This window comes from Equus asinus, chromosome 7 (assembly GCF_041296235.1).
Source record: "Equus asinus isolate D_3611 breed Donkey chromosome 7, EquAss-T2T_v2, whole genome shotgun sequence".
NCBI lineage: Eukaryota > Metazoa > Chordata > Mammalia > Perissodactyla > Equidae > Equus > Equus asinus.
In genome coordinates, this window is record NC_091796.1 from 29265477 (window position 1) to 29279715 (window position 14239).

Genomic DNA, 14239 nt, shown 5'->3' on the forward strand with positions numbered 1-14239 from the left:
ACTCCATTTACTTATCAGTTCACCTCATAAAGCTCTTGTGAGGGTAAAGTCCATGACTGTTTGGTTCACTATTGCAGTTCCAGTTCCTGTTATGTAATAAATAGTCATTCATTGCCAATGAATGAATGAATGGGGTTATCAAGGAGGTAAAATCCCTAGAATTTGGTTATTGCCTAGAGGTGAAAGGATGAAGTCAAGAATGGTTCACTGTTTCTGGCTTGTGTAGTTGGCTAGAGTGTGCCACCTTCCCCCGTGAGTCTACATGGGACGGAGAGCAGAATAGTTGAAGAACATGAGTTTTGTTCTGGATGTACTGAAACTCAGGAGGTGTTTTTGGAGTAGTCCCTTTAGACAGTTGAACATAAAGTCTGGATTGAAGCTTGAGAAGGATGGGCCAGGAAGAATGTGTAGCATGAGAAAAGGGATTCTTCAGTGCTCACATCTCATTGTGTGGCACCACTGTCCACCTTGTTGCCCAAGCTGGAAATCCTCCGCACTTCCCTCTCCCTCACCTTCCACATCAATCCATCACTAGGTACTGAGGATTCCAGGTCCTGTCTCTCACATCTGTAAACTTCTCTCCATCCCTGGCTGCCACCGCTGGAGTCCAAGCCAACCACCTCTCTCTTGTACTACTGCAATGGCCTTCTAATTGGTTTCCCACGTCCACTCCAATGCCCTTTCACTCACTGTATTCCTGCCACGTCAATCTTCTCTCACTCCTTGAACGCACTAACCTCCTTCTTGTCTCATGGCCCTTATCAACAAGGTTCCCTCCACCAAGAATACCGCTCCCTCCAACCTCTGCCTTTCTCCACCTGCCTATCTGTGGTCTATTCTTTAGGTATCAGCCTAAATGTCACATACTTGGGGAGGCCTTCCATGACTGCACCCCCAACCTTTGTAGCCTCAGAATTAACTGTCTTGGAACACCGTGGGGTGATTTGGCTTTTGGTGACACATACAGGAAAATAAAACTTCAAAAGACATACGAATCAAAGTTAAATTATTAATTCAAATGAGAAATGTAACTATCCAGGATCAGAAACTCATGTTGGACAAGTACATTTTCTCCCCTAGAAGGCAAATCTACACAGGAAGTCAATAGCTTGTAAGTACAGGATCAGACAACGGGCATAAGCTGCTGGATCTAAATAACTAAATTGGTGAAACCATGATACACCACTGCACTCGTTTCACCGCAGAGATCTCCCTTGACACCTGTTCCTGGGCCACCACCCCCAGCGCTAAAGACCCCCTGCCTCCTTTTTGCCTCCAACTCCTAAACTTCAGGGGTTGAGCTGCTACCCCATCAGCTGTAAGTTCGCTTTAGTTCTGTTAACACTTACCTGGTTAATAATGTTAAGGTCAGGCCTGGGAGCAATATTTTCTTTCAGATGATTTTGCATATGTCTTCTCTGATCTAGTCTATGTATGTTATAGTTCAATTTTACGAGCTGTGAAGGCAGGCTATTATAGGACTTATATTCACTTCTTTAAAACTCTTTTATTTACTATATTGTTTAGATTCCTTCAAAATCTCCTGATTGTTTTAGTAAATAGACCTCTGTAGCCTTGAAGCTACAAGACTTCTAATGGTCTGGGGGTTGTCCATGCACGTTCAAGAAGGAGATGTAACTCTAAAGTTCAAGTGTTTTGGAAGGAGTTGTTCCATAGCGTTAGATAAGACTGAAAACATTCATCTGTATAAAACCTTGTTCTATACTTAAAAACCACAAAAACATTCTTGCAAGGTTGTCTGTAAGAAGCCCCTTTGGAAATTCCTGATCTCCCATGGAATTTAACCTTCGATCTCAATGTGTTCCATGCTAATCAGGTGTCATGGATAACAAGCAGACACCTGTAGCTCCTAAAGATAAATAGTATCTGGAATCTTTAGCAAAAGAGCCTCAAAACCTCTGTTTTCTACCTCAGACCAAAGTGGGGATTTAATGACCAGATCATTCTCATAAACTTATTATTTTGAAACAATAGGTAGGAGAGGTTTTGTTTTGACATACAGCACTCCGATGCGGCCAATCCATGGTGGCCTCTTATTTCTTCTTTGGGCTGCTTTTGAAGCTTGTTGGAGTATGTTTCCATTCTTACTATGTTTTCTTTCAACTATGCTAACTATGGAGGAAAGGAGGTGGAAGAGAAGCATTTCAGGTGGTAGAGACAAGCACAGCCAGTGGCTTCACCCTCAGGGGACTTCACCCTCAGGGGATAACATTCTGAGAAGTGGCTTGTTGTAGAGAGCTGACCCCTGAGACATACCATGGCCCAGGGTCAGCCCTGGTGGGGTACCCAGGGCCTGTCTGGGAATGTGTGGAAACTGGCTCTCAAGATATTCATCTCAAAGTGCGAGGAGCATGCTCTGAACAGCTGTACCTGCCCTCAGTAATCATTCTCATCCCTGAGTGAGGAGAACAATGGATAGTTGAGATGATACCGGAGGGGATGGGCTCATAAATCTGAAACTGAACAGGCTTTGCTCAGCTATACATCTGGTGCCATTACCAAGTATAAGAAAGGAATAAGGAGTCTGGCACATTGAGATGGAAGCCATACATACTTATGCATGGGACTTTTAATATACACAATAGCTATAAAAGGCATACATGGCCTTTAAACAGCACTTACACACAACTGACCTGTGAATATAATTTATTCATATTCTTACACAGAAATTTGTTCTACAGACAATAGGAAAAATACAAATGCTCCCCAAGAAAACTAATAAAATACTCACTTAATTTTAGGATAATATTCAGTAACAAAAATGGTTTGAGAAAATTAATATTATTTAAATTAGACAATGTACAAGGCTTTTAAATGTTCCTATTTACAAGGCTGTGTGAGCACGGGGAAGAAGGCGTGTAGTTAGCACACTGGAGCTCCATTCTGAAGGCGGACTTGGAGATGTTCTAGAGGCCTCAGGTTCACTCGCCATGGCCCGAGTTCCTCACTCCTGGTTCTCTTTGGTTATGCTTGCTTTTTTGTCCCCCCACCCAACTCTTGTTTCACAAAATCCCTAACAAGGGAGATTTCAGTTCAAACACTGAAAATTTCATTTTCCCACAGGAATATCCAGGACTCTATGACAGTTGCAAATTCATGGTTTCAAAAGGCTTTGGTCACAGGGTTTTTCAATCAGAACAATGTTTGTTTTCCTGAGATAAGGAAGAACTGAACTTCTCCCTAAAATGTTTCTAGGTTTACTTCCCTTTTGTTTATTCATTCAGCAAACTGTGTGCTTTGCACGGATCACTGCAAACCCAAAGAGAAAAGAAAATCTTTAGGCTTCCACTGTTTCACTTTTTGAATCCTCCAAAATACTCAATTGATACACACCGAAGTGGATAGTAATGATGATAACTTTCCACCTCCATCTTCAGCATGTTTAGTTATAGAATCTTTAAAGGACGGATAACTTTTAAATTAAAAAAAAGAAAAACAAGAGAACCCGTTATCTGTATTTCTTTTTGGAGGTTCAAATGCCATTGGTTTCTGAGCAAGAATATTGTGTGTAGAAAATAATGAATTCTTTTAAAGTAAGAAATTCAACAACTTCTAAGCACCCAGGAACAAGCTGACCTTAACTTTCAGTCTTTATAACATGTAAGACATGCTCAGATGAATTGAAAATGTGACCTTAAAGGGCTCTCGGATGTTGACGACTTGATTCTATGCAATCATAGCATTTACAAAATCAACTTGGGGTTTAAAATAAAAATAGCCTTGAGGAGTATTTATAAAAATGTAACTTTTCTTTAATATCCAGGAACTGGTAAAGCCAGGATCTTCTCTTATTTTATCTTATTGAAAACAAATCCATTCTCATAAGAAAAAAATAATAAATTCTACCTAAAAAATCCTTTGCAATCTCCAAGAAAAACGTGACAGTATAGAATAATTCTGACTGACAAAATCCCTTTTTCCTTTCTGCAACTCTGTCAGCTTGAGAAAAACCAATGATCTCCTGTAAAAGAATGCCACACACACAGTGGACAGCATCCAGGCCATTCTGGTGAGTCGCTGGGGAGCCAGCTGCGTGATCAGCCTGCACCCCTGTGATGTTGACCAGAGCTGTAATGTGTAACTTGCATTGATTTTTCATAAGCCGAACTGCTTATCTGAGAATTCTGAGTTGACTTTGATTTCATGACCTTGAATTCCATTCACTTAAGTCTTGATTAGTTTATAGAGCTTAATTTTTAATACTGTTAATATTATGTAACCAACCAAACACCAAGAATATTAATAAATATTAATAATTAGTCCAGTCTCACTCCCTCTTTCCGTTGGAGTATTTTGACTTTATAAATATATTACAGTCTTAGCGCCAATGTCCCACTAGGGTTTAAAATTCCGTAGCCAGGGCACATCATCTGGATGTGTCTCTTACATCTTTGGGGATGTTCCTGGAGTGTAAAAGAAAAATACAAAATGAGCATAAGAACAGATAACTGATGGTATAGAATGAAAGTTGTTACTAGTGAAAAACAGGTTTGCTGAGACCCTGGAAATGACTTGTGACCATGAACGTGGACGGGGGTAGCTCTCACAAAGGGCTTTGAACCATCTTTTTCTTGGCTTGTAGGTAGAAGATGCGGTTTTCTTCAGGATAAGTGGCTTTACTGAGGGGCATCTTGTAGATGTTGGGGTTTTTCGTGGTCAGCAAGAGGAACAACAGTGTGGCCAAACAGAAGGGCCAGGTACCAGATGGTAATCCAACCTGAGAAGAAGAGACAAGCCACATGTTCCTTTGAGATCCCATCAGAAAGCGCATGTTCACAAAGCACTACCTGTCACTCTATTCTTATTCAACCCAGGGGGAATGAGTCACTGGGGTATTGTTCTGGACTCTGCTTATGTCCATGGAGACTGAGTCTAAGATCTTAGAGCATTTAGCAGTTGAAATGTCATCATTCATGACCTCTCTCTCCTTGACTTCCATCCAGACCAGGTCTTAGACTCTACTTGCTTTACTTCTTTTCATTCCATCTCCCAAATAGGCTCTAAGCTCCTTGTGGGTAAGTCCTTCTTCTGTGCTGTCCATGGCAACTCATGCAATTCTGAGCATACATCATGCAGTTGGTTAGGTCTGGCCCAATGCATCGACCCCCCCCTTGGGTGTGATGGTACCCAAACCTGACTGCACATCAGAATCATGGGGAACAAGAGTTAAAAAACCACAGATGCCCAAGCACCATACAAGATCTGCTCTATCAGACATGCCAAGGAACAGGGCCTAAGGGTCTGTATCTTTCAAAATCTCCCTAGCTGACTCTGTTGTGCAGCCTGCCCAATTCTGATCCATGGACTGATGTCTGTGAACCTCTGTTGGGATGCAAAGGGCCCCACAATGCTCTAATGAACTTTCCATCATGGATGGGAGCTTTGACTTTCTACCAGAAAGATATTGTGTCTCCAGAAGGACTCTCCCAGACAAACTCTCTATGCTGCTGTTGAGAGGGCTAGATACTGTCCTGACCCATTAGCAGCCATGACCACATCAACGTGGATTGAGCTATCAGAAACCGGCCCTGCATCACCAGCAATGGTGGGTAAGAGAAAAAAGTTCAGAGCACTAGGAGGTGGAGGGTCCTGGAACAGTCAGGGGACACTGGGCTCCTCAGGGGAGGGGAAGGAGGAGGTCAACGGGTAGGACAGTGCTGAAAAGGAAGGAGAAGGAGTGGCAGGAGGTACTTAATGGGCAAGGATTTTGCCTATTAAATAATTCAGCCAGGACGTGGGTCTGAATAAGTCTTAATGACTGACTGGGGATTTAAAAAAAAGGGATATGAAAAACTATTGACCTCATTAAAAAAGTATCTGTCTTTAGCCAATTATCCTTTTCCTCCCTTTCCTGACTTCTCAACTACTACGTAATCTTGCCTTTCTGTTTAAGTAAAAGGTATTGTAAAGTCAACTTCTTGACACTCAGAGTTAGGCTATGAACTTGATAATATGCTATGCAAACTAAGTTCCACTTTTTTAAATCAAGGAATCTGATATTCTTAACAAGCCTGGTGATTGTAGTTTGGGCTAAAATTTACTATGATGCTGGAAGGTGAGTGAGGACAGGAAGGTCCAGGAGATGGGAAATTAGTGGCCATCACAGTCACAGATCCTGCCCTGGGAGCCCACCCAGGTAGACTTCAAGAGGGTTCCCATATCATTGAAATCTGATCAATCACGCTGATGATAAAGTGAGATTAAAGCAAACTCACCACAGCCATCAGGTTTGACATGCTGCTTCCGAGGTAGGCAGTGAACAGGGCTACAAAAACAAAAAAAGAGAGGAAAGAACAATGATTGTAGGCACATTTTTCATCACAGGAAAGACTGTCTTCTGGTGTAAATCCCCTGGAATGTAAACTTCCATATTTCACCAGCTAGCCCAGCACTCTGGTTATAAGTATGAGCTTAGAGTCAGCAGCTCTGGGTTCAAATCTGGACTCCACCACTTGGGAGCTTGGTGGCCTCCATTTCCTCACCTGTACAATGCAGGTAATAGGAATATCTGTCTCATGGGGTAGGTGTGAGTACGAACGGACATAAAGCTTGTGCTCACATATTAAGTACTCAATAAAGGTAGCTTTTCCATTGTTACTATTTTATTGCTGCTATTGCTAATACTTAAGGCCTTCCATGGTAAATAAACTTCCCTGTTATTTTATCCAAGCACAGGTGAATTAAAATGAAAATTATGAATGTTTCTTGATATACATAGTTTCTATACAATCTCACTGCATCTAGGATTCTCATATTATTGGTTAGAATTCACAACTACAAAAAATCATGGTATAAAAAAATAAGAAGGCAGTAACTCAGAGATCAGCAGAAACTGAACACAAAATTGAGATTCCTTCCCACAATAACATTTTTCTAAATACCATTAAAGTTGTCATACAGGTCAATGTATAAACATGCTATGTTTTAATTTACTTCCAGTAAGCACGAATCTTAGAGTGGTTAATTTGAGTGTATGTGTGCCTTTCTATGTAAAATAATGAAAAGAAAGTTCTCAACTAGCAAATCATCAATTCGTGCATTTTGGTTGAAGAGTGGGCTCAAGATGGCTCAGGGAAGCCCTTAGGGTTCACAGAGACAGTCTGAAGAATGACCTCCACACAATGGCCACACAGCCACTTGGGCCACCAGCATTCACTGTTAGACACACTCACCATCTAGTCTTCAAGTCCAGTGAGAAATTGCATCAGCTATGTTGGGGGGCAGGACAGGAAGTGATGGGAGAGACTCTGTGATCCTCATTTACTTTACTATAGACTTCTGTCCTTTCATCAATATTTCGTCTTTGTGTACTGGTATTTCTTGCTCAACAGTATACCTAATTCTTTCACATGTGAATTGTCTCATGCTAGTGGGAAAGGTTCGTCTTTGGAAACAGTCCTGGCTTCAAATCCCAGCTCTGCCATTTTGTTTGTTGATGACAAATCACTGAACTTCTTGGAATCTGGGTTCGTTGTCTGTAAAAAGACAACTTGAAGACATGCTTTACAGGGAGATGATGTATCTTGAATGAACTCATGTATTTCCACAAACAGCAGCTGTAAACTCATGCCTGTCACCATGGGACTGAGATACTGCTGTGAGCAGAAGGGTGCAATAGCTTGGGTTGGAAGAGTTTCTTTGCTTGGGTTTGCTAATTTCATTTATTTTTTCCATTTCATTCATTCATTCATTCATCCAACAAATATTCACTGGCCCTTGGCTAAGCACCAGGGACACTCTGTCCCTACTTTCTTGAGTACCAGTTCTTCTTACAACACTTTCCCTTAGCACATGAGAACTTATTGCCATTTTTCTCTTTTTAATACCTATTGTACTTCTAAGGCATGCTTTTGGCACCCAAGTCTCATATTGTTATGCTGTTTTGAAGTGATATTCAATCCCAGGTTGTTTTTCTCTCCCCAGAATGAGTGTCACACAATTTAATAGTAGCTGCCCACCAATTAAGACTTGCTGAGTAGGCCTGGGAAAGCCTCACGTTAGAAGTGGAATCTGCCCACTATGGCTTGGAGGTGATGACCCTGCCAGTGTGCTGGGTAACTGAGGGAGAGCAGAGGCCCTTCAGCGCTCAAGGGAAGATTGGATTTTAGCTCTTCATAGACAACATCCCTTCCAACAGACCACCACATGTGAGTCCTACTATGACACCCCAACCATGAAAAAGAAATACAAAATGTGTTTACAATTTGCACTGATAAAATAAAAATGAGGAATTTCCTGGCTATGCAGTTTCTAGTTTACAGGCAGGGAAGGAAGCATTGACAGTTTCTATCAGAGTTTCCCAAGGTTTCTTCCTGATAAAGCCATTTGAACTAATGGAAGAGCAACTCTGTAATAGATGTCTATTATTTATTTACCTTGGCTGACAAGGCTGGTCTTTTGACTGGCAGTATCAGGGTGATGCAAGCAAGGTGAAACTCGCTGTGACATTTTACATGTGAGATTTGCTTTACGAGAGGGGCTGGAGGTCTGTCTCAAAACTTTATGTCCAAAGATGAAAAAGACTGATAGTAATAGGTACTCTCACACACTGTTGGTGGCAAGGGAGACTGGTATGGCCTTTGTGTGGGTGAATTTGGCATTTATTGAAACTAAAATTGGCAGAGCTGGGATTTTGGGACCAGGGTCGGGCTCTTAACTAATTCAATATACTGCCTTAACCATTATGCTACACTAAGAAAGAAAATCTGATCTATCCAAAGGAAGCAAGGCATGCTAGGCAGAATAATGGCCCCCAAAGATGTCCACATGCCAACGCCCAGAACCTGTGAATGTCACCTTAAATGGCAAAAGGGACTTTGCAGATGTGATTAAGTTAAATATCTTGAGATAGGATTATCCTGGATTACCCAAGTGGGCCCAAAGTAATCACAGGATCCTTATAAGAGGGAGGCAAAAAATTATATCTAGGGAGTAGGATGGAATATTTTAACTTCTTGCTTTATACTTTCCTGTACTGATTTTTTGTTTGTTCCACTTTGTACAATAAATGTATGATTTCTATAAAAATGAAAATAACAAAGATATTCCTGCTTTGGGGAAACACCTGTAAACATCTTTGGTTTCATCCCTCTCCGTGGTCTGTCAAGACCTCATCAACAACTCTTGTGACCAAAAATAGTTTCTGCTTGGTCTTTAAGGATATACTCAGGCTGTCCCCATGCTGGTCTAGACCATTCCCTCCACCAGTTAGAATTCCTCCTTTCAATTTTTAGGACTTATAGAAAAGCCATCTTCTCCAGGAGGTACTTCTTGATGATTCTGAGCTGTAGTGTTCCCAAAGAATCGTGTGCTGTACGTGTCTCCTTGTTCTGCTACAAACATCGTATGGTCTCCTGTGGGCTCCCTTTCTGACTCACCTCGTCTATGCCTTCCACTATGTCATCCTCTGTATGCAGGAACCGCATGGCATCTAAAGCTTCTAAACCCCCAGCTCTGCCTAGTACTGTCAAGGTGGCAACACGAGGATTTAATACAAATTTGCTGCTACAGTCAACACAAAGGTATGCCCATCAAATAAAGGTTTGAAACTTCAAACCAATCTTTGAATAAAGATAGAAGGTTGTAGGATAAAAGAGTCTAATCCAGCTGAACTCAAGTGGCCACATAATCTGTCCATAACTTCTCCTGTGCCCTAAGCTTATAAACAAATATGGGAAAACGAGCAAAAGGTTTTGACAGGGCTCTTAGGTGAAATAGCCCTGTAACTATAAAGAAATTGACAAAATGATGGGTAAATGGAAACACCCTATAACCAGGTTTTGTTAACCTTGCTAAAGCATTGGAAAAGCAAAACTGAATGAGGCCTTAGAAATCCTTGGTCCTATCCTACCTCCTGCACAATCAAGGAGTCCCCTCTAAATCCTGCCTGACATGTAGTCCACCATTTTAATAATGATTTAGATAGCTTGGATTGATTAATCTGGTCGAAAACCAACTCTAATCCATAACATTAGAAATAATTTCTGCACATTCCCCTATTCCTCTGCTCCTTTGTTCCCCAGGGAGTGTCATTCCCTTCACTCTAGCACATTATCTTAAATACATTGTGTTGTTGTTGTTGAGGAAGATTTGCCCTGAGCTAACATCCATGCCAATCTTCCTCTCTTTTGTGTGTGAGTTGCTGCCTCAGCATGGCTGCTATGAGTGGTGTAGGTCTGCATCCTGGGAACGGAACCTGGGCCACTGAAGCGGAGTGCAGGGAGCTCAACCACTAGGCCACGGGGCCGGCCCCTTAAATACTTTCACTTCTATTGAATTAGTGGTGCCAGAGGCTGTGGGTGAACAAGCCTCCCCTTATAATGGCCTGAGAAATCCATTAGCTTTTCAAATCCAAATCACTTGAGGTCTGTTTTCACCTAAAGGCATGAATGCTACCAAACGGAGCAGAGAAGTGTAGCAGGAATAAGTCTGGAGGTTGTTAGCAAATGTGAATTCTGGGTTTGCATTGGCCCCTAACTGACTGGATGCCTTTCAGCACATCACTTTACCTCTCTGGCCTCAGTACCCTAATAGTGAAATGAGAAGGATGGAGTGGAGATTTCCAGAACCTCTTCTAGCTCTGACAGTCTGAGTCTGGGTAGAATATGGGGATTTAAAGAAAGGATTAATACAGTAGTTGTCAAAATGTGGTCCCCAGAGCAACACCATCAGCACCATCTGGCACCTTGTTAGAAATGCAAACCCCTTCCCCCACCTCCGACAATGAATCGGGGACTAGGGGTGGGGCCCAGCAATCTGGGCTTTAACAAGCCTTCCAGGTGATTTTGATGTACGCTCAAGTTTGGGAATAGCTGGATGAATGTGATTCTCAAAGGGTCACATGTAATCCCACCTGATTCAGCTGGGGAAATGACTCTGTGTTTAGCTTGAGTCTACATTCTTGTGTCAAAGAATTAGTAAGAAGAACTTAGGGCATGTCAAGTTTCTATCCCCCAACATATACATATTCTAAAATGGTTAATACAACTCAATAGGCTCTCCTGTCTTCATGGTAACCAGTGAGGTAGGCAGAGCAGACTTGACTCCTCCCAGAGAGGGGATGTCACTTGCCCTGGTCATGCACTTTAGATAACTTAGATACCAGGGGGCACAAACTAGAACCCCAACCCTAGTTTCTCACTCTGTCCTTCTTTACTGTTTCTCCTTGATTTTTATCCCATAATCATGAGCAACGCTTCCCCCAGACACATGGGATACTTACCGCAGGCAAGAGCCAGGAGGTGGGTTTGCCAGGTGAGTGCCATGAACATTCCTCCAATTGCAATGCAGGCCAGAGAGCTGTTCAAACCCCAGAGTCCAGCGTAGATGTCCTCAAATGGAGCCGAAAGACTGATTCCTGTTAGGCAAGGCAGGAGGGGTCAGAGTTGTGGACTAAAGGTGGGATGCTCTGGAGGGAGTCTGGGGGTGGGGGAAGCATCCGAGAACTCCCGTTGGTCCCTTAGAAGCAAAGCCCTCAAGAAAGGTCTGGAGCATAGAAGATGCCTGAGACAATGCACGGGATGGAGGAGATGTTCAATATCTGGTAACGAGTCTTATGATTACCTGCTATTACCCCCACCAATGATCCGATTGCAGCATGTAGGCACATGAGTGGGGAGGAGAGCAGGATGGCACATAGGAAAATGCCCCCTGTCCATGGATTATCACAGCCATATATCTGACCAACACCCACAGGCAGGGATTTCAATAACTGCAAAAACAATTTAGAAAATGAGGTCATTAAAATTATTGAACAGAAACCCACAGGACATCCACCAACACATACAATGTAATTATAGATTTAGCATGTCTTATCTTTCAAGATCATTGTTATTAATTTTTAAAATTCTCTCTAGCTACAGAAAAATCTCAGTTATTCTTCTGCTTTATCCCCTGAGACACATCAGCTCTTCCGTGGTGCATGCTGAGCATGCCTTCTCAACTCCCCTTCACTCACTGGCTCTACTGCTGGCACAGACACTTGGCCTTGGCTGCTGCTGAGCTCTCAGTATCACTACCCACTACTGTGAGGATCTGCCATGCCTCCCGGAGAGGATGGCAGGGACCACAGCTTACAATTCTAGGACTTTCAACTGTCTGTCAGTGCTGATGCCAATACATCAACACATTCCTATAGTCAACAGAAATGTTATTACTCCCATGCAATTTGGTTGTTAATACTGAGGCCAGAGACCTGAAGTCAGGTTATTTTATCCACAATTCAGATACAATTATTGGCAAGTTCATGAATCAGGACCATATTTACACTTCTGTTGTTAACAAGAACATATATTAATTTAAACTAGGATATCCTTAACTTATTAACAAACGTCAGATAGTCCTCAAAACACAAAATACATGTAAATGCCACAATTCTACTTTCTGGCTGAGGCCTGAATTCAGCTAATGTGTTCACAGAATGGCAGTTCTCCGAATGGTACAGAGTTTGACTCAAGCTAACAAATGAAAATTCTTTCTAGCAACCCTTCTGGTAGAGGCAGGATAGGCAAAATTAGCCATGTTAGTTCCCTTTTGACCAAGGCCACTTACTGAAAGTTGCCTTCCCCAGCTCCCATCTCGCTCCCTCCACCTTCTCTAGGTCACATGTGTACCTTCTGGCAAGGACCTTTGAGAAGCAGTGAGTCTGATGGGTGAGGTCCAGCTTGGGCACGAAGGAGGGCCCTCTCTCTTCTTGCATTAGGCTGGGTCTAATGCTGGCTTCCAAACGCTGATTTAGTCCTTGCTCAGCACACCAGACCATACTGTGAGTTTGAGCCTACTCTAGGATAGGCCCTAAATTCTTCCGGCCCCTGGTGGATCTTCATGTACATACAAGACCATTTCCTGTTTCTTCTAGACCAGGGAACTTGACACAAGCAAAGACTGCATAGGCTTTTATCTTAGAACTGGACAGCAGAACTTCCCTCAGGTAACCACAGAGGTGGGGAGTTGGGTGAGATGGGAAATAAGTATGCTGATGATGGGGTGGTAGTTCAGAGTGGGAAGGACAAGAGCGCCACGTCCCCAGATCAGCACTGTCAAGTAGAACTTTCTGTGATGATGGAATATTCTACGTCTGTGCTGTTCACCTGAAATGTGACTAGTGAGGCTAAGAAACTGGATTTTAAATTTTATTTAATTTCAACTAATTTACCTTTAAGTTCAAATAGCCACATAGGGCTAATAGCTACTGTATTGGATGGTGCAGTTTTAGATAGATAAATTAATATTATTTTATAATGTTATTTTTCATGGGTAGCTCTAATAAATCTTTGAGTTTTCTTCTGAGGTATTTCCAAATGCTCCCATTCATTTTCTGGAAATGAAGCTAAAGAAAAAACTCTTCCCATGTTTTGATCACTCAGAGAAGAGGGCGGTAAAAGGCGTTTCATAACCTGATAATGGGAAAGCCAGTCTTTTGCGCTTTAAAAAAGATAAGGTCTTTGGTTTTCTTCTGATATCAAGTGTTCTCTTGTTTTTAATAATCGAGAAACTTTAAACAGACTTATTAAATAAACACCAGTAGGAAGAGCTGGAATTTGATTTGGTTTAACCAGGTTTTTAAGAATGAGTGCTCTGTCTATGCACATCTGTGAAAAGATACATCGTATACATCCTATGATAGTGGTTCTCAAACTCTGTCCCACACCACTATTATTTTGGGAGCTTGTTAATACAGGTTCCCAGGCCCAAGCCCCAGACATTATATTATAATTTAGGCAGTCTGAGATGGAGCTTGTATTGGTATTTAAAAAAGAGTGGTTTGCATGCCTACCAAAGCTTGAGAACCCTGAATTATTGCACATATACTATGAGATCTACCATAAGAAACAGCAGAATAGAGAGGTTCTGTAATGGGATCTAACAGTAAGCAGTCAGTTCTTTTGTTGGAGGAGGTAGGTCATGGAGGACTTAACCCCAGGCTGGAGGGCCCTGCCTCAAGTGCTGGCCCTGTCACGCTCACCCAAACAAGGGCCAAGTTTGAAATACGGTATCTAATTTCCAACGGAGCTATACTCTGGAGTTAGCACAGCAGATTTTACAAAAAGTTAGCTGTGACCAAATATTCATTTAAAAAATCCCTTAGAGCCCAAAGTTTTAGAGGAGAACAAATGCTTTAGATGACAAGATGGAGGCAGCAAGGCCACCCTCAAACTGAGTCTCTATAAGTCTCTGACGCCCATGAACAATTAACAAGGAGGATGCTGGGTATCTTCCA

General features: G+C 42.1%; 1 protein-coding gene across 6 annotated transcripts in view; it reads right to left on the reverse strand.

The window, feature by feature from the left end:
• Positions 1 to 2559: 2559 nt before the first annotated feature.
• SLC14A1 (solute carrier family 14 member 1 (Kidd blood group)) overlaps positions 2560 to 14239 on the reverse strand; it is a 54184-nt gene continuing 42504 nt past the window's right edge. For all 6 annotated transcript variants that reach the window (XM_070513123.1, XM_014857275.3, XM_014857272.3 and 3 more), the window contains 4 exons: positions 11584 to 11731; positions 11243 to 11377; positions 6237 to 6286; positions 2560 to 4738 (listed from right to left, as the gene is read on the reverse strand). In XM_070513123.1, the coding sequence (XP_070369224.1) occupies positions 4565 to 4738; positions 6237 to 6286; positions 11243 to 11377; positions 11584 to 11731 (507 nt within the window). In that variant the 3' untranslated portion in view covers positions 2560 to 4564. The remainder of the gene's footprint in view (positions 4739 to 6236; positions 6287 to 11242; positions 11378 to 11583; positions 11732 to 14239) is intronic.